The 21,186-nt window shown below is 38.0% G+C and overlaps 1 protein-coding gene across 1 annotated transcript; it reads left to right on the top strand.

Moving 5' to 3' along the window:
- LOC132599703 (probable serine/threonine protein kinase IREH1) lies at positions 1-20,595 on the top strand. Its single transcript, XM_060312971.1, has 18 exons — positions 1-816; positions 3,898-3,968; positions 4,053-4,235; positions 4,328-5,695; positions 7,342-7,514; positions 7,707-7,950; positions 9,132-9,224; positions 9,301-9,441; positions 9,525-9,617; positions 15,417-15,621; positions 16,583-16,668; positions 17,977-18,065; positions 18,752-18,803; positions 18,902-18,958; positions 19,153-19,326; positions 19,449-19,526; positions 19,985-20,172; positions 20,262-20,595. The coding sequence occupies exons 1-17, from the start codon at positions 255-257 to the stop codon at positions 20,066-20,068; spliced, it is 3,753 nt and encodes a 1,250-aa protein (XP_060168954.1). The 5' UTR covers positions 1-254; the 3' UTR covers positions 20,069-20,172; positions 20,262-20,595.
- Positions 20,596-21,186: the final 591 nt, after the last annotated feature.

Here is a 21,186-nt window from a genome sequence, read left to right as displayed (position 1 = left end):
AGAATTCCACGACAGTCAAGTCTTTTCCTATTTGTTTCATTTCAGCCCCCACTACTTTCTCTCACCGTCACCATTTTCCGATTCTACAGTGTCTTTTTCAGTCCAAACTCTGCAAAATCAGTCAAATCTCCATTAATGCTCTAGTCAAACCTCACTGCCCCTCATATGCTTCAATGGGGTTATAATTCACTTCAACAACAACAAGTAATCAACAATCACTAAACCCTATAATCAGCTACTTAGTTTCTCCAAAGATGGTATTTAAAGGTAGATTTTTTTCATCAAAGAAATCCGACCCGTCAAGTCCAGATGGATCCTCCAACAACAACAGTCCAAGATCCATCGGGTCAAATTCCCCGATCCGATCCGATAAGAAGAAACCAAAATCAGCTTCAACTTCAACTTCCAATTCTCCAATCACTCCATCTTCAATTTCACCATCTGCTAAGAAAAAAGATGTTAAAGGTAAAGAAAGTCCGAACCCGAACCCGACCCGTGACCCGGAAGTGAGACCCACATCTGTGACAGTATCACCCATAGTAGCATCATCATTGGGGTTAAATAAGATAAAGACTCGATCTGGGCCGTTACCACAAGAGAGTTTTTTTGGGTATGCTAGTAGAGATAAGGGGAATTTAATAGGTGCTAGTAATTTGTCAAAGAATGTAGGGCCTGTTTTGAGGAAGAAGGAAAATGTAGATAATAATGGGAGTAATTCGGATAGTATGTTGAACGAGAGTGGTCGTTCGAGGGATCAAAGCCCGCGTTTACCTGGCCCGTCGAGGTTGCAGAATGGTGAATCATCGTCCGAAGCAGGTAAAATAGTTGTCTTGCTATTACAAAAGTGTAGTCTTTTTTGCAACTGGCTTGAGCTATGTACAGTTGATCCTTTAAAATGAATATATATATCTGTAGTAAGCACGTAAAGATTAGTTTGTTCTGTGGTAATTAACACCCGCTGGCTTAAAATGTGAGTACTGGAGTTGTGTTTGAAAGGCTAACCTTTTATCACACGGGCGAAGTTGAAAAGAGGCAAATGCTGATCCAACTGAAAAAATCAGTATGTGCTGTTCAGTTACAATAGGAGAGTGTCAGGGGTCGTTTGGTAGGGTGTATAACAATAGTACTGAATAGGGTGCATTAGTAATGCTGGGATTAGTTATGCTGACGTTATTTTTTTATCAACTGTTTGGTTTGTTGTATTAATATCATGCATTGCATAATTTCTAAATAGCACTGAATAGGGTGTATTAGAATAGGAGTAGTACTGGTATTGTTAATGCCACAACTTACTATGTATAAGGCCCATCAAGGTTGCAGAATGGTGAAATCATCTTCTGAAGCAGGTAAAATACTTGTCTTTTTATTACAAAATTGTAGTCTTTTGGCAACTGGCTTCAGCCATGTATAGTTGGTCTTTTATAGTAATGCATATATATCTGTATTAAGCGCGTAAAGATTAGTGAGTGCTGTGGTACTTCACACCCACTGGCTTAAAATGTGGTACTAATAGTAGTTGTCTTTCTATTACAAAAGCTACATGAATTACAGTTGATCTTTTAGAAAGAATATATCTATATTAAGCACGTAAATATTAGTGTTTGTGGTACTTCAAGGCTGCAGAATGGTGAATCATCTTCTGAAGCAGGTAAATTACTTGTCTTTCTATTAAGCTACATGTTGGTAACTGGCTTGAGCTATGTACAGTTGATCTTTTAAAATGAATTTATATCTGTATTAATCACGTAGGGGTCTTTTTGTAGGGTGTAAAAGAATAGTACTGTATAGGGTGTATTAGAATAATACTAATGCTGGAATAAGTTATGCTGAGTGCTGACATTATTTTTTATCGACTGTTTGGCTTGTTGTATTAAATAACATGCATTGCATAATTACTAGATAGTACTGAATAGGGTGTATTAGAATAGGAGTAGTACTGGTATTGTTAATGCACGGCTTACTATGTATAAGATTAGTACTCCCTCCATCCCAATTTATATGACACTTTTTCCCTTTTAGTCTGTCCCTAAAAGAATGACACTTTTCTATATTTAGCAACAATTTAACTCTAAAATTCTCATTTTACCCTTAATGAAATGATTTCTAGCTACCAAAGTTTCTATGGCTTGTTTTAGACCACAAGATTCAAAAGTCTTCCTTTCTTTCTTAAACTTCGTGCTCAGTCAAACATCCTCATATAAATTGGGATGGAGGGAGTATTGAATAGGGTGTATAAGTAATACTGGTATTGATTGTACCAGACTTAAATTGCAACCAAACATTGTACTGAAATTTTATACCAGCATTATTCTTCCTAATACACCCTACCAAAAGACTCCGTAAAGATTAGTGAGTGCTTTGATACTTCACACCCACTAGCTTAAAATGTGAATACTAGTAATTGTGTTTGAAAGGCTAACCTTTTATCACATAGGGGAAGTAGATGTAGAGAAGTAGCAATGCTGATCCAACTGGAAAATTCAATATGTGCTTTTCAGTTACAATACAAGGGTCTTATTTCCAAATCAGTTGAACTTTCTTGGTATTAGATGATCTAACGCTTGAAACACTAGATAGATGCCCTGAAACTCAGTTTTGGACTCTGATTTACTGGGTTACTCCTTTGACTCGCATTAGAAATTGAATCATGCAGACACAACATGGTTTCTCATGGTGATCTTGATTGTTAGAATATTAATCTTCTAATCGAATCGAACTATACACTATTAGACAAGGAGGTAGAAGCTAAGGCTTAATGGAATTGTCAGAGGGTTCTACTTTTGAGTGAGATATCTAGTTTGCAGAGGGCTGTGCTGCTATTGTCCAAATAAGTAATTGTTTAATTGGAGTCAAATTGAAGAAAGACGGGGCCCTTTTTGTTTGTGGAGAAATTTGGTTTGGTTTTGAATTCCATATTATCTCGGTGATAGTTTTGTTGAAGTGCTTTCTGTGAATCTATTGATCTGTCAGGTGATAGTGACAGCTGGTGTGCCAATGGTATTTCGTTTGAGCAAGTTTTCTTCAGGGACGAGGAGAACATGGTGGCTGCAGTGCCTCTCATCTTGTAAACTTTTCTTAGTGCCTTAGATAGTGAAGGAAAATTATGGAGGAATAAGACTTTATTGCTAATTAAATCTGACACTACAACCTAACTTTTGGGGGTCACTAATACAAAGAATTGATACTTTTGTTTTCTGCCTTGTCACTTGTTTCCCAAGTGATTTCCACGGAATAGGAAAAGAGGAATGAAACAACTGTATTTCTTGTTTAGAGTTTCTACTAGAAAATTTAGTGGGTTTCTTAGTTGGCCCCATCCTTTTTTTGGAAGGGGGGGGGGGGGAGGGGTTAGGATGGGTATGCCAAGATCTAATCCTCCAAGGATGATCCCCATTGTTCTAAGCTATTACAATGAGTGGCTAAGATGAAGTGGATGGGGCAGCCCTGCTGTGAACCAACAAGGCCCTGTTGCTCTTGGTTGATCGCACAGGCTGCTCCGCCCTGATTGGTACTTGGTTGAGATGCTGCACGCCCATGCGTGCCACCTCGCCCTGTGCTGTCGCTCTTGTGCGCAGTGCCGGGCTCTCCTATGTGCGTCTCATTGAAATATTCACCCCAGATGTGCCATTGACATAGCTATTCCGCCCACGTCCTTGACATTCTAAGTGGCTGACATGGTGCACCGCCATAAATGATAACACCAATAAAACTGTATGAGGGTAATGCATTGTTATCATCCTAGAGTTTAACTTCTAGTTGTTTTGTGATTTAAAAGACTTCTGTTGCAGTAAGTTGTTTTGGGAGAATCAAGATATACATGTGGACTGCACTAGTAAAGTTCATGTCGTTGCTTGAGGTGTAAGTTTTGTTCTACTTTCTTGTGTTTTGGTTGTTATGCAGGCCGATTCAGTTCATCTTGGGGCTATTCTGGAGGTCTGAGGAGCTCAGATGCTCATACTCCAGAATTGAAGGTACAGAGGATTAACCTGTTGCATTTATCGATTCTTCTCTTGCTATTGCGTTATCCTTACCCTAATGTTAGATGTACTTTCTAGACATCTTTAGAATGCGACAACCCAAAGGAGTCTGAATCACCGCGCTTTCAAGCTTTACTCCGGGTGACTAGTGCTCCTAGGAAAAGGTTCCCCACAGATATAAAAAGTTTTTCACATGAACTAAATTCCAAAGGTGTACGGCCTTTTCCACTCTGGAAACCTCGAGGTTTAAATAATTTGGAGGTAAAATTCAACCTTTTCGCTAAGTTCTTGAAGTTTGTAAATGATCCGCGTACTTTTCTCAAGTGTTGATCTGTATATTGCAATTTCAACAGGAGGTTTTAACGATGATTAGGGCAAAGTTTGACAAAGCAAAGGAGGAAGTGGATAATGATTTGCGTGTTTTCGCAGCAGATCTGGTTGGAGTTCTAGAAAAAAATGTAGAAGCTCATCCAGATTGGCAGGAAACTATTGAAGATTTGCTGGTTTTAGCTCGGAGATGTGCAATGACAACTCCGGGGGAATTTTGGCTTCAGTGTGAGGTCATTGTTCAGGAACTGGATGATAGACGCCAGGAACTCCCCATGGGTACGCTAAAGCAGCTGCACACTAGAATGCTTTTTATACTTACAAGGTGCACACGATTGCTTCAGTTTCACAAAGAAAGTGGATTTGCTGAGGACGAATCTCTACTTCAGCTTCGTCAATCATTGCAGCCTGTTGAAAAACGAAGAGACGGGAAGATGTCTGGTCCTTTGAAGTTCCCAAAGTTGCCTCCTACAAAAAAATCTTACAGTCAGGAACAACATGGCTCTGAATGGAAGAAGAGAGATCAAGCTGTACTGCCAGGTAACCTTCAGACCTCAGAAGCTGAAGCCGAAAAAAAATTGGATTCTCCGGGCAGTAGAAATCGGATGACATCCTGGAAGAAATTTCCAACTCCAACTGCAAAAAGTCCCAAAGAAGTTTCTCCAATAAAGGTGGAGAACATTGATAGCAATATTGAATCAAAACAATCAATGGATGAAAGAGGACCGTCTGATTTAGACATAGCTACTGTCAAGCATCCTGATCTTTCTTCTGCTAGGGATTCACATGCACACTCTTCAGTTCCTTCCAAACACCACCGGAAAGTTTCCTGGGGTTACTGGGGTGATCAACCATGTGCTTCTGATGAGAGTTCAATAATATGTCGCATTTGTGAGGAGGAGGTCCCTACATTACATGTAGAAGACCACTCCAGAATTTGTGCAATTGCCGATCGTTGTGATCAAAAGGGTCTGAGTGTTAATGAACGCTTGATAAGGGTTGCAGATACTCTTGAGAAGCTCATGGAGTCATTTGCACATAAGGACATCCCACATGCTGTTGGAAGCCCAGATGGTGCAAAAGTATCAAACTGTAGTGTAACTGAGGAATCTGAACTTCTATCTCCAAAACTTAGTGACTGGTCTTGCAGAGGTTCAGAGGATATGCTTGACTGTCTTCCTGAAGTGGATAACTCTGTTTTCATGGATGAACTTAAAGGTTTACCTTCTATGTCGTGTAAAACCCGGTTTGGATCCAAGTCCGATCAAGGAATGACAACATCATCTGCTGGCAGCATGACACCTAGGTCCCCCTTGCTGACACCAAAGACCAGCCCAATTGACCTGCTATTGACAGGAAAAGGTTGTTTCTCTGAGCATGATGATCTCCCTCAGGTAGATACAACTGTGATTTTTCAGTATGTTTGCTGCTCAGTTCACTTCTTTTTGGTGATACAACTAAAAGAACTCTGTTGCTGCTAGCAGAGTTTGCATGCATTTGCATGTATTTTCTTTGGTTGTGGATATGTTGGTAAATGTAGCCTTTCTTAAAAATGTTATCTAATGTGAAAAATATGAATTTTAAGTTTAAAAATTTGTGCTCTTTTCTCTTGGTTCAGTCACAGATTTTGTTCCCTATAGTTTGAGAAGCTTTTGCTTAATATGGAAGGTTGATGTCCATATAGTTATAGAAGACTAAATGTTAGCAGCCCGAATACCATTAAGAATATCTAATAATTTTGTATTTCATTTTGCGTGTGTGTGTATTTTCTTTTACATAATGAAAGGTAATTTACGAAAGAACATATAGCATCCAGCTAGAGAGAGAAGGCATAGAAGAGAGTGAGTACTAGAACAGAGAGGGCACAGAAGAAAGAGGGCACTGGATCGGGTACATAAGTATTAGGTCCATCAATTCTGACAATTATTCTATTATTACCTCCTGCCTTCTTAACTACTCCTAGAGACATTTCTGATGATAGTCCTTGAATTATAGCATGAGGAATCTTTTGGAGAGAACCATATTTTGTAGGTTTCTCCTGTTTGATATACTTATTGTATATGGCCAAGTTGGCCTTGTTAATATCAATGAAACCTTTTACTTGATAAAAAATAATAATAAAAAAAAAAAAATAGCATGAGGAAACCTCAATTGCCTAACCCAACCTTTTGGACTGTTCCTCAGTGATGAGGATACTTCCTCCTCCTTCTTTTGCACTTTTCCCTTTCCCTTCTGCTTCATCTCTCCTCCAAGTTACCATCATCGTATACAGGAGTGCCACATTTTTAAGACAAATGCAAGTTCTAATTAGGGAAGAACTGATGGATTTTTCTAGTTGAGTGGAATGAAGTTGCCAGATCTCTAATATTACCTCATAAACCGATGTTGGCGGCGATGTGAATATTTGTGCTCAAATGTCAAAAGAAATGTATTATGGTTTGTGGAAAAAATGCATTGATTTTCCTGCTGTGCGTGCATGCATAAGTCGAAAGAAATGCGAGTTCATCCCTTCTCTTTACATGAATTCTTTTAGTAGTTGGAATTACAGAAGTATTTGAGCTTTTGCAATGTGATAATGATAAGCAACATGTATTTTTTCCCTGTCCCCGCAAAGACATGGAGATAGAAAGCAAGAACCTCTTCCATTGCTCTTTTCTTTCATTTGTCTGTTCTTTTCCTCCCCTTCCCCCTCCGCCCCTCATTTTTTTAGGAAATAAGAGGAGCATAAGAAGGTGAAGGTAGGTACAAAGGAGAGAAGTGGCTAATTTTATTTTATTTTTTTGGGCCGGGGGGGGGGGGGGGTGCAGAATTTTTTTAAATTCCCATTTTTGCTTGTGGAGTTCTCTCAAATCCCCCCCCCCCCCCTCCCCCCCAACCCACACCTCCCAAAAAGAAAAAAGAAAAACTAATAAAAGAGGACTTACTACAATATCCAAAAAAAACTGTTTGACTTCTTTTAATGCTTTGTTCTTCTTCTCTTTTGTTTATTCCCCTGGACGTTTGGATTGACAGTTTTGTGTTGCTTTTTCTGATGTTGCAGATGAATGAACTTGCCGATATTGCTCGATGTGTGGCGAATACGCCTATAGATGACGAACGCTCTTTGTCTTATTTGCTTTCCTGCCTTGAAGATTTAAAAGTTGTGACTGAACGCAGAAAGTTAGATGCACTTACAGTGGAAACATTTGGAACTCGCATTGAAAAGCTGATTCGGTAATTTGACCTTTCTTCTGTATTATCCGTATACTGCTGGGGGTACTCTCAAAAGAAAATGATGAATAGTAAGAACCATGAAATGGAGAGGGGGCTCAGGGAGAAAACATAGGAAGGAATCATGCCTTTCTCTTTTTTCTTTCTACTCCATCTTTCAGAAAGTGTCTTTATCTTAAGTTCACAACTGTCCAGGGAACAGTATTTGCAGCTGTGTGAGCTAGTCGATGATGACAAAGTTGATCTAACGAGCACTGTCATTGATGAAGATGCTCCCTTGGAAGATGATGTTGTACGTAGCTTGAGAACCAGCCCAGTTCATTCCAAAGATCGTACGTCTATTGATGATTTTGAGATTATCAAACCAATTAGTCGTGGAGCATTTGGTCGGGTTTTCTTGGCAAAAAAGAGAACAACTGGGGATCTCTTTGCAATTAAGGTACTATAGTAGTTTGGTGCTTGAGTTTTATTTCAACATTCCTTGAATCATTCAGTATTTTCTTTTTGAAGTGATTTTAGCTTGATCTGTTATAAAGCACATCGAGAACCCCCTTCCATAAACCTGTTCCCTGCCCAAGAGAAAACCAAAAACTATATCTCTATCTTTAAGGGATAGCTCCTTGTCCCATGTCTTTAACATCTATTTCCGTGCAGGTCTCATCTCTAGCAAACAGATATATCGTGTAATTTTTGGGAGTTTATATATAAGGATTACGTTACGGTTTCGTGTATCTTGCAACTTTGCTTTAAAAAGAAAATAACCCAAGGATCTTTTGAAACCTCCATCTCCTATTGCCTTTGGCAATTAATTGGAAAATTGTCCTGTTATAAATTTACTGTATTTGGATATCGACATGTGTATTACATGTACTTTCTGAAAAGGATGTCTGTGTGTGTTTACAGAAGGAGGGGTGGGATTCCTCCAGTTCTAACTATAGGTTTCCCATTTATGTCTTTCATGGTATATGTTTCTTTTGTTAGGTCCCTTAGTTTCTCTGATGAAATCGTGTAATTCAGGGAGGTTTCTGGTCTCTGGTACCAAGTAAGAAACCAAACATTCTGCTGTTCCTCCTGCAGAGATAAGAGAAGAGGAGCTTGTATAATGCACAACTTGATTATTCCCTTAAATTATTGCGGATTAAATAGTGTGTTGAAGAATCCTAACAAAAAAGAAAACATATATTACATTCCTATACTTCTCCTAATCACCTTACAACAGGAGTGGGAGTTCGGGATCCATTCAATATTTACAAGAAACCTAAATTTGATTACTCTTAACAGGCATGGTTCCCTGTGGCCATGCTTCTATATGGTTTAATTCTTTATTGACCATCACGTTATAGGGTTTTTTTTTTTTTTTTTTTTTTTTTTTACGCTTTTAAATATGGAAAGGTTCATCTAGTTGGAGAGTTGTAGTAGGTTAGGTCACAAGAGTCCCTCACTCTTTGTACCGTATTTATTATGAATAAAAATGTTTTGGCTCATAATTATAGAATTTTCAATTTCTATTCATTTCTGGGTAAGGCAGATAGTAGCCATTATCCTAATGGTAAAGCTCTAATCTTGGGTATGCTATAGCATGCTTCTTTGTGGAACTCCAACTTACATGTTTAGTTACAGGTCCTGAAGAAGGCAGATATGATACGCAAGAATGCCGTTGAGAGTATTTTGGCAGAACGTGATATCTTAATATCCGTTCGCAATCCCTTTGTGGTGAGCATGTTGAAATGGCAAAGCACTTTACTGAAGATATGATTGTACCTCTTTTACTGATTGTATTTTGCATTAGGTTCGCTTCTTCTATTCATTTACTTGCCGTGAAAACTTGTACCTTGTGATGGAATACTTGAATGGTGGGGACCTATATTCATTGTTGAGAAATCTAGGCTGCTTAGATGAAGAAGTTGTTCGTGTTTATATAGCTGAAGTTGTGAGTATCAATGTCTCTGTCTTGCTCTCTAAAGTTCTGCACACTATGGTGAAACACCTAAATCTGAAGTTCTGAGGTTCCAGGTGCTTGCCCTGGAATACTTGCACTCTCTGCATGTGGTTCATCGAGATCTGAAGCCTGATAATTTGTTGATTGCACATGATGGTCATATCAAGGTAAAACTTGTGTCTGAAACGTACATTCTTCATAAAATTACATGTATTGTCATATTCCTTGTTTAGGTGGGCGTATTTCATCTATCAGGCTTAGATATAGTGTTTAATAAGTAAGGTGTGTTGGTCTTTCCGAAATCCACCTTGTTTGCTCCTACTTATCTTAATAACTACATATCTGGAATCAAGTGTCAGCATTATCTTTCTTAGCTCAAGGACATGTGTTGGTCCATGATTTAGAATCCTTCATTTATTGTAGAATTTCAAGAGTGACTAGGGTTAGCTTTGTAACTTTTTAAATTTACGTATGAGAAAATGAAAGCCAAAAAGATTTTAAAACACCCTCATTAGTTTGGCATTTTGAATTCCAAATTCGAGCAAATGAAGGCCACAATTTTTTTTTTTTTTTTGAAACTGGTAACTATATCTATATTCCATAATGAGCCAAAACCATATTTACAAAAGTACTCCAAAGTTCTACTGTCCTGTTCTATATTGAATCTAAAACATCAATGATAGAGACAGTATCATTTCAGTATAGCTAATTACACCAAAAACACAGGATCAAAATACAATTCAGTTTGATCTTCTGCATACTATTCTGGGGAGCAGGTGGGTCAATTATGTTCAATTAGAAGCTAGTGGGACAAGAGGGGGGATAGTAATTATGTGGGACAAAAGGGATTGAGAAGGGGTGATCAGTAGTGAGGGCATGTACTCTGTTTCTTGTAGTTTCACTGGAAAGAGTCAAGATTTCAGTTGGAACATGACTGGAGTTTATGCACCAAATGATAGAATGGAAAGGGAGGAAACTTGGGGGGAAATAGGTGCAGCAAGGAGTCTTATTCCGGGGCCCTGGGTCCTTTGTGGTGACTTTAACACAGTTAGATATCCATCTGAAAAGAAGAACTGCAGAAGAATCAACAAGGCAATGACTGATTTTTCTGATTTCATTGAAGACATGGAAATGGTGGACTTGTCCCGGACAGGAGGGAAGTTTACTTGGAAGAAAGGAGACAGACACAATATTGCAGCAAGAATTGATAGATTCCTGATATCAGAAGAATGGGATGCTAGCTTTAGGAACATCAGGCAGTCCATATTACATAGGGTGACATCTGACCATTCACCTTTGTTACTTCAAAGTGGAGAATGGGAGAAAACCAATTCTTATTTTAAATTTGAGAACTGGTGGCTAAAGACGGAGGGTTTTAATGACAGAGTGAAGACATGGTGGGAATCCTTCAATTACAGTGGAAAGCCAGATTTTATACTGGTAGCAAAGTTGAAAGCTTTAAAAGGAAAATTGAAAGAGTGGAGTAAAACAGCACAAGGGAATTTGGGAGTGCATAAACAAGTGGTATTGGCTCAGCTTGCTGAACTGGAAGAGATACAAGATCATAGAATCCTGAAAGAGGAGGAGATAACTTTTAGACTGGCCCTCTAACCATGGAATTTGAAGACATTGCTAGGCATGAAGAGACTGCTTGGAGACAGAGATCAAGGGCAACTTGGTTGAAAGAGGGAGACAGAACACAAGTTTCTTTCACAGAACAACAAATGCACACAGAAGGGCAAACACTAAGTGAAGAGTAAATGGAGAAATTCTGGAGGATCCTGGAGAAGTGAAGGAAGAAATTGTGTCATATTATGAGAAGCTGTATTCAGAGACAAAAAACTGGAGACCACAATTTAATATGAGGAATTGTCCTAGGTTGGATGCTGAAGATAATGCAACTCTTATGGCCCTTTTTGAACCTCAAGAGATACTGGACTCCATCAGGGCATGTGCAGGGGACAAAGCTCTAGGTCCTGATGGATACTCTATGGCTTTTTTCAATCAGTGTTGGGATATCATAGGGATAGAGCTTGTAGCTGCTATACAGAACTTTTACTTTGAAGGTTATTTTGAAAAAAGTTTGAATGTCACTTTTGTGGCTTTGATTCCAAAGAAAGCTGGAGCTATAGAGCTCAATGATTTCAGGCCTATTAGCTTGATTGGGGGAGTCTAAGATCATTGCTAAATTACTGGCAGAGAGGTTGAAAAAGGTAATACATAAACTGGTGGACAGGCAACAAATGACATTTATTAAAGGAAGACAGATCATGGATGCAGTTCTTATAGCTAATGAGTGTGTGGAGGCTAGACAGAGGAGTAAGAAACCTGGTGTTCTATGCAAGCTAGACATTCAAAAAGCATATGATCATCTGGACTGGAGCTTTCTAATCAATATGTTGGAGAGAATGGGGTTTGGAACTAGATGGATCAAATGGATAAAACATTGCATTAGTTCAGTTAAGTTCTCAGTTTTGGTCAACAAAACTTCTTGTGATTTTTTTCCTTCTCAAAGGGGATTGAGACAGGGTGATCCTTTGTCCCCTTTCTTATTTATCCTGGCAATGGAGGGCATGAGCAATATGTTTCAGACAGCTAAGGTGAATGGCTGGATAAGGGGATTTCAGGTGGGTGCAAGAAACTTGGAGATTACTCATCTGCAATATGCAGATGATAATCTTGTCAATTGTGAAGCACTGGAAGAGAACATTTTAATCCTAAGAACTATCTTCATCATCTTTGAAGCAGTTTCAGGATTACACATTAATTGGGGTAAAAGCTTTATTTATCCAATTAATGAGGTTGCAGAGGTGGAGAGCTTGGCAGAGAATTAGGAGGTAAAGTAGGGGAGCTTCCAACTACATATTTGGGCATGCCTTTGGGAGCCAAGAGCAAGTCAAAAGGAATATGGAATGGAGTTCTAGAAAAATGTGAGAAGAAGCTGACAAACTGGAAAAGCCAATATCTTTCTCTTGGGGGAAGATTGACCATGGTCAATAGTGTGCTAGATGCCTTACCATCTTATATGATGTCTGTATTTCCAATATCTGTCAATGTAATCAAGAGAATTGATACCCTTAGAAGGAACTTTCTGTGGCAGGGCAATGAAGATAAGAAGAAATTTCACTTAGTCAAGTGGGAGGAACTGACTGTGAGCAAGAAGACAGGGGGATTGGGTATCAAAGATTTGAAATTGCAAAACCAAAGTTTGATAATGAAATGGCTATGGAAATTTGGTACAGAGGAAAATATGCTATGGAAGGAAGTCATTACTGCTAAATATGGTTTGGAGGACAAGTGGATGGCAAACATGGTTAATACTCCGTATGGATGCACTGGAGGGCAATCAGGAATCACTGGCCAATAATGTTTGCAAGAATTAGATGTAAAGTTGGTAATGGTTTAAAAATATCCTTTTGGAATGATATATGGTTGGGTGACACAGCTCTAAAGGTGAAATTCCCTGACTTGTTCATTCTTAGCCAAAAGCAACATGCTACTGTTGCTGAGATGTGGACTGGACAACGGTGGGATCTGGATCTGAGAAGACACTTGAATGATTGGGAAATGGAGATGGTAGCAGAATTCCACAATACAATGGCAGCATTCATCAACTTAACAGGGGAAAGGGATACTCTGGAATGGAAGAAGGATAGCAAAGCAATTTTTACTGTAAACTCAACATACAAAGACCTGAATGTATCAAGTTTTCAAGAAGAAGGATGGCCATGGAAGATGATATGGAAGACAAAAGTACCTTATAAAGTGAACTGTTTTAACTGGCTGTTGGCAAAAGAGGCAGTGTTGACTCATGAAAACCTGAACAAAAGAGGTTTTCACTTATGTTCGAGATGTTTTTTGTGTGGGGATCATAATGAGACAATCAGTCATCTTTTCTTGCACTGCAAATGGACAGACCAGCTGTGGAGGATGTTTATCAACCTGAGGAAGATCAGATGGGTGAAGCCTGGGAGCATAGAAGGAGTGTTAAATTGCTGGAACAGGGATGGGAATGTAACAAGAAAAGAGGAGAGATGGAAGATTGTCCCATCATGTATCTGGTGGACTGTTTGGAAAGAGAGGAACCAGAGATGTTTTGGGAACAAGCAGAACAATTTAGAGAAGTTAAAGATGAACTGCCTAGCTCTTTTTTATTTTTGGTGTAAGCAGGAAATTCTAGATCAGACAGAAGATATTTTTGATGTGTTAGATCTCTTATAAGAATAGAAAACTGTAGAGATCAATGCTGTTAATGTAACCTTTTGGAGGGGGGCTACATATTTTGATGTAGTACACCTGTGGATATATAGATTAACTGTTACAAGTCAAAAAAAAAATAAAAAAAAATCTAGAATTCCTCTCCTTCCAAATTATCCACCAGATGCAAGCAGGGACAATTCTCCATCTACCTCTATTCCTAGCCTGCAAACCTGCTTCCTCCCAACTCTGAAGTGCTTCTGTTAACTTTCCAGGCATAGTCCATGATATTTGCCTTTAAGATTTAAGAATAATCTCCAAAGTTGTCCTGGGACCTATTCTGCAGTGTAGGAATAGATGGTTAACTGTCTCTGCTTTTTCGCCACAAAAGAAACATCTGGAGCATAAAGGTATCCCTCTCCTCATCAAATTATCTTGTGTCAGGACTGCTTCCTTAGCCAAAAGCCACACAAAGCATGCAACTTTGTGTGGGATTTTGGTTTTCCAAATGTTTTTCCAAGGCCAATTATTCAGCTGTTGATTGGAGCGGTTCATCCTGCTTTAAGATAAATTCACCTTGAAAGGGCCTTTATTACTATCCTGCCACCATAAAACATCTTGCCCTGACTCTAGTCGACTGAACTACTCAATTGTGCTGAAAAAATCAGCCACTCGTTGGATTTCCCAATCATTAAGCTGTCTTCTGAAAGTAAAGCTCCATCCTTGAGGTGTCCACAAATCTGCTATAGTCCTTTGTTGATGTAGGACTAGATTGTGAAGGTCGGGAAAAAGCAATTCCAGATTGCCTGCCTCATGCCAGTCATCCTTACAAAGGTCATTCTTTGTCTCCCTGCTACAAAAAGTTCCTTCTGATGCTATCCAACCTACTGATAATCCCTGTTGCTACAGGCAACAAGAACATCATACATGTTGGAAAGGCATCAAGAACTGAATTAATGAGAGTCGATCTACCACCCAGAGACAGATTCTAAGTCTTTCATCTTGCCAATTTCTTTTCACACTTCTCAGTCACATTATTCCAGATTTCTGTGGATTTAGATTTAGCTCCCAGTGGCATTCCAAAGTAGATTGTTGGTAAGGTACCAACTTCACCACCTAAGACTGCATTCAGAAGCTCAATGAAGGCCACAATTTAAAAAACAATGAAAATGAAAAGGACTAACTTTTTCGTTATTGCCATTTCAAAAAGAAAAAGCCCAAGTTTTTATTTGGATAATTGTTGCAGATATGTAAAGAAACCCTAGAGCTTCAGTACAGTGATGTAGGTTCAGATAATTTTATTGTGGCAAAATTAACTGTGTATTCTAGATGGTTACAAAATTAACTATTTATTCAAATGAATATAACTGTGTATTCTAGATGGTTACAACAGCGAACTGGATGCCAAAGGAGACTTTGCGTTATGACGTCAAGAGTTTTATGTTTTACACAAAAAGGTCGTGGTTCATGTTGACATAATGACCGGTAACTTGTCAAATCATGTTGCAAATAGTGGTTTGCCGTTGTTGTAAAGCAATTCATATAACAACTATCCCTCAATCCCATGCAGCTCATCATTGGATAAAATTGCTCTAACTGTATTCATTTATGTTTCTGCTTCATTGTTGAAGTTCTTTTCTAGCAATTTTAAGGTGTCGTCAAGCTTGCAGTGGTAAACATGTCGATGACCGTTTTCTTGTGCTTTCTGCTTTAAATCACATTGGTTTCAAGCTGATGAATAAGTTTTTAATTGGTGTAATTTTCTTCAGTTGACAGACTTTGGGCTTTCTAAAGTTGGTCTTATCAATAGCACAGATGACTTATCTGGTCCAGCTGTCAGTGGAACATCCATGATGGAAGATGATGATTCTCAGCTATCTGCATCTGAGCATCAGCAGGAAAGGCGGAAGAAACGTTCTGCAGTAGGTACACCGGACTATTTGGCGCCTGAGATCCTTCTAGGAACAGGGCATGGTTTGTATCCTTGTTTTTCCCTTCTTTCTTCATTGACAGTGAATAGCTGATTATCTTTCTACTTGGCAGATGAAGCAATCATTTTAAGTGATCAACTTGATAATGTTGCCAAATAAATTCTCTTTTCCCTGTTCTTCACAATTCCCAATTCAGCAAAGGAGGATTGCAGTATGTTGAGTGTCAATGTAAAAAATAATCTAACGACGATGAATTCCCTGAATACTGAATTTGCTGTGATGATGTCTGCCTAGCCACGTAAAACATTGCTACTTCAGTGTAAATTTTAATATACGAGGAGTTCCATGGACGTGACTCTGAGGGATTATAAGGGTTCTCACACTATAGAAAGTGGAGGGTGCAAAATAGTTAGTATCAACATCTAGATGTGCTAGATAGATTTTTTTTCCTCGTATCGTATGGGGTAGAAAGCTAAATGACTTCATATATATAATTAATCCAATTAACTTGGGGTTGATTGATAAAAATGGATATCGTACTATACATGGCTGTTTAGAAGACCTAAGAGAAATATGAGAGGTCGTGTGGGTTGGAAAGGTTAGAGAATGACTTTGTACATTTGAGTAGTCTTATGTCCATTGTTAGTTTTGGTGCATCCATGAGACCCGGTTTTGTATAGAAGAATGGGTGTGTTTTGGAGAGCCATATTTTTTTAGCAGGCTCTACTTTTTGGCATACTACTTGTATCTGAGCCTTTTTTCACATCAGTAAATTGTTTACTGTGGTGAAATAAAGTAGATATGGTACTATGCGCTCATGCATACCATAGAGGTTAAAATATCTTGGAACGTAGAAGGGAGCAAGGGTGAGTTGGGCTAGTAACTCGAATATATATCTAACCTGGCATTCTAATAAAAACAATTTGGATTTGACAGCATCTTTTTTTTTTCACCCTTCTGTTTCCTATTTAGTTCTAATCATAGGTTACATACATTCTTTTCAGGTTTCACGGCTGATTGGTGGTCCGTGGGCATTATTCTCTTCGAGTTGATTGTTGGCGTTCCTCCTTTTAATGCAGAGCATCCTCAGGTTAATATGTTGTTTTCTTATTTGTATCTTTGTCCTTATTCATCCGTGTAGTTTGTTGTCCCTGAGGTCATAAGGAGTTGTACTACATTACCCATTTAGCTTTAGATTAGTTTATATAAACAAGAAAAAGAAAAAAAGCCACTAATGTTGCTTATGCTTTCTATTAAGGGTTTTCTCTTAAACTTCCTAAAATGTTTTAAAAGATAGTACAGTGTAAGTTTTCTCCCTGCAAATGCACCAAATATGAAGCCTTCAAAGAAAGTATGTAATGTTGTAAATCCTTTTGACTGATTTATGCACATTAGCTCTTTCTGGATGTGGATACCAGTTCTCTATATGCGTATGTTTTGCATGTGTGGATTACTTGACGATTATAAAGCTAAGTAGCCAACTTCTATGCATAGTCTTTATGACTAAGAGGGTGTTTGGATTAACTTTTTTAAAATAGCTTATAAGCTAAAAGCTAAAATCCATAAGTTGGAAATATCCAACTTTTGGCTTTTAGCTTGACTTTGTACGTTTTTGGCCTAAAAGTGAGTGCTTAAAAGCACTTTTTATCTTTCCCAAACACCACAAACAGTAGAAAAGAGCCCAAAAGCCTAAAAGCACTTAAAATAAGCCAATCCAAACTCCCTTTAAAAATTAGTGCCACCTTGATTCCTGTTTGGGTTATGAGATTCCATTGATACAAAGCTGATCCCAAACAACTCAATGAGGGGTTGTGCTGGCATGCTTTGAATCAACTATAGCTAAATCCTAAGCTACTTAGATTTTTCTATAAGAAGCTCAGTTAAAATCAAAACCAAATACTATTATAGCTTTGGATATTACATGTCAGACCAATTGGAATTGACTTATAAATTTGCGCTCTATGAGATGGGTGCTTAAACCACTGAGATACGGATGCTCGATGGCAACCTCGTACATGGTGTGAATAAACAATTCAATTGAAATGGAATCTTTTGTTTAAGTCAACGCAATTAAGGAGGAATCAAGGAAAGATGTTGACTCAAATCTGGTATTTCGATGGGAGCGTTCGGAAAGGAAAAAAAGTGGGTTAAAACATAGATCTTCAGTTTTACCTCTTTTATCTGATGTCGAGCAGTTTGATGTATGTAACATTGATATCATTATCAAAATGTATGTAGCACTTGGTATATGCTTTTTTTTTTTTTTTTGCTTACAGTAGTATTCTGTGAGCAGTTTCTCTCCTCTAGATGTACTATGTTGATGAAGTTAATATTTTATGAAGCACTTCTGATGTCGTGCTGCTCTTTCTATCTTTTTTTTTGGGGTGGTCATTTTCAGAAAATATTCGATAATATTCTCAATCGTAAGATACCTTGGCCACTGGTTCCGGAGGAAATGAGCGATGAAGCACAAGATCTGATTGACCGGTAAGAGAATCATTCTGGTTGTTATTTAAAGTCCCATTTTCATCTTCTTAGTTTTCAGTTGGCAAGTTCGTTTTCCAAGAACCTTCAGCTTTTAGCCAGTTCTCATTTATGGGATGAGGAAATATAGATGGAGGCCCTATGTTACTAGGCATGCTTGAATTATGAGGAATTAATTTGGTGAATTTGAGAGAGGCCGTGGATCACTAGAATGCACTCGACTTTTGACTAAAAAAGCATTTTCAGTTATAATGAAAAGCTTGTCTATAAATACTCTAAAATCGATTAACAATCTTGACCCTCTATTAGATGCCAAAAGCTTTTAGTTAATATTTTTCCATTCAGGAATTCTTCTGTATTTACAAAGAGTAGACAGTACTTCCATCTAGCGTGAAGAAAAACACATCCTTCCCAATGGAACAGACGAAGAATCTTCTATGAAAAGGATAATCGTGATAATTATATATTTGGAGTGGATCTGTTCTGCCAAAAATGTGAACTGGCTCGGTTTTGAACAATAATTAGTTGCTGCTGAATTGATTCTGGAATTTTCAGGTGTTGCTACTAAGATTTGCATCATCAGGCTTTAGCAATAATAAACACAATATTCTTATCTTTGTAACTTATCTATTGTAGAAATTTTTGTTTGTTTCTCAACTTTTGAAAGCTGCTATCGTCGTAAATTTCAGATTACTAACAGAAGATCCTAATATGAGACTTGGAGCTGGAGGAGCATCAGAGGTGATGTTCTGTTTTACAACTAACTTTGATATTGAACCTAACTCTGTTCATTCGAGATCTCGAGAATAAATTGTAGAATGACTATGACCCTAATGCAGGTGAAGCTGCATCCATTTTTTAGAGATATTCACTGGGACACACTTGCTAGACAAAAGGTTTGACTGCGATATACTTTATTTATAGAAGTGATTCATTTCCATTTAACTGTAACTGTACTAGCAGATGGTTCCTATTGCCGAGACATGAAACATAACTGACCCGTGTTGTTGTCGTAGTTGTATTAGTAGATGGGTCAATCGAAATTTTTTCTACTGATTCGTGTTGCATCAATGCTTGTACTTTTTCTCAGGCTGCATTCGTGCCTGCATCAGAAGGTGCTACGGATACTAGTTACTTCACAAGTCGTTTCTCTTGGAATCCTTCAGATGAACAAGTATATGCAGCCAGTGAATATGAGGATTCTAGTGATGATGGCAGTGTTAGTGGTAGTAGTAGCTGTCTAGATAATCGCCAAGATGAACAGGTGTGTTGGTTATCACCCACAAAATAAATAAAAATAAAGGACTGGCATGTTAAGTCTCAACGTGTCTTGATCTCTCTTGATTTTTCATTAAGTAGGTTTAATTTTGATGAAATAATGTGCAGGGTGATCAGTATGCTGGTATTGCAGAATTTGAGTCAGGCTCTTCTGTCAACTATCCTTTCAATAACTTCTCATTTAAGGTTGTTTCTTGTTTTATAACATTTTATTCATGATTGTCTACTTTTGATGGGTGGATGTTATCGGGGTGAAGATGCCACATCAGTTAGAACTGCAACACTTTAAGGCTTGAGTGAATACATGAAAATTGTCAGGTTATGGCTGTCTGCAGTTGCAGCTGTTGGCCTTGCATTCTTAAATCACTTTAACAGGATGACATACTGTTTCAATGTTTTCTGGATCCACTTTGATCTTCGTTTTACCTTTGTGCTGCAGTTTGTTGCTTATGATTAGGAGATTACTAAGTTTGATAGCTCTAATAAAGAACTTATAACATTTCAGCATCCTCTAACTTTGTTCTCTCATTTGTTTTCTGCTTTGGTTAACCAGATTTTACTTATCTTTAATTACATGTGATACTTTATTCGGTACTCAAAAAAGTTGATGGTATTGGATTTTAAAATCTAATTTTCTTCAACAGAATCTGTCTCAGCTTGCATCAATCAACTATGATTTGCTTACGAAAGGTTGGAAAGATGATCACTCGTCAAATCCCAATGTATAGCTCCAGGAACCGTGCCTATGAGAATATTCAAACTTTTGTTTCTTTGCTGGTAGAATCAAACAGAACACCTGCCAATCATCTCCCTGTCTTTACACCTTGTAAATGTATGTATCTGACTTATCTATGCAATATATCTTATAATTACTTCTTTTCTCTTAACCGGTTTTAATTTTTCCTTTTTGTTCCCCTGCAGATATAGAAGCAGCTTAAAGATCATGATCGCGACTAGTGGGGATGTGATGTGTTTTCATGATACAGAGAAATCTCATGCTGTGAGGTTGTGCTTTGAATCGTTTTATTTAGTGTGACAACCTTGTATCTCTTTTTGTTCTCATGCATGGCCATGAGATGCCTTGTGGTTTTTGACTTCAGGCTTTTGATTGTGTTTGTAATTGTCCCCCACAGCAATGAGAACACATCTCCTGTTTTGAAAGGGATTGGACTTGTTGCCTCAAATTTTGGTGTTTACACTCTTTTCCATTCCCTTAATACTAGTGAGGAAAGTAAAGTGGTACTTTCAACCATCACCTACTTCTGTTTCTTCTGTGAAAGTATCTGCTAATTTTGCTGCTCTCTCTTGGTGCTGGCTAATTTCTCTGAGAGAAAAACTATTTTGCCTTTAATAGTGGAAAAAGAAGAGATTTAAAGCGAAAAAGAGGTCTCCTAACACAGCTAAAATCAATCAACAAGAACCATAGTTAATGATTTTGCCCCCAAGAATCATGGTTATAAAATGTCAGTCAGTAGCAAATCTCTTATTGTGTTTTGGGGTCAAGGGAAATAAAGTTTCAACATGTAGAAATATCTTGAATGAGCTTTTAACAAAGAGATTGATTTGTTCACTTCATTAATTTAATAAGTTCACTTTATCATACGGGTGAATAATGAAGATCAAGCTAGTATAACTATCAACAAGTCTTTTCATTTGTTAATAATATCGTTGCGTGTACCTATGATTTAATTATCCTTTATAAGTGATTGAACTGAATTTCTCTTACTGTTGTAATGGGGATATACTTCAAGATTATGAAAACTTCACATGTCCCACTTTATCGTTTAGAACAACTCTCAATGTTATCTCCTTGCTGGCTTTAGCATATCCAGAATGAATCACATGC

Source organism: Lycium barbarum, chromosome 1, assembly GCF_019175385.1.
Source record: "Lycium barbarum isolate Lr01 chromosome 1, ASM1917538v2, whole genome shotgun sequence".
Classification (NCBI taxonomy): Eukaryota; Viridiplantae; Streptophyta; class Magnoliopsida; order Solanales; family Solanaceae; genus Lycium; species Lycium barbarum.
The sequence above is the reverse complement of the archived record's forward strand: the minus strand, read 5'-3'. Positions and strand labels throughout refer to the sequence as shown.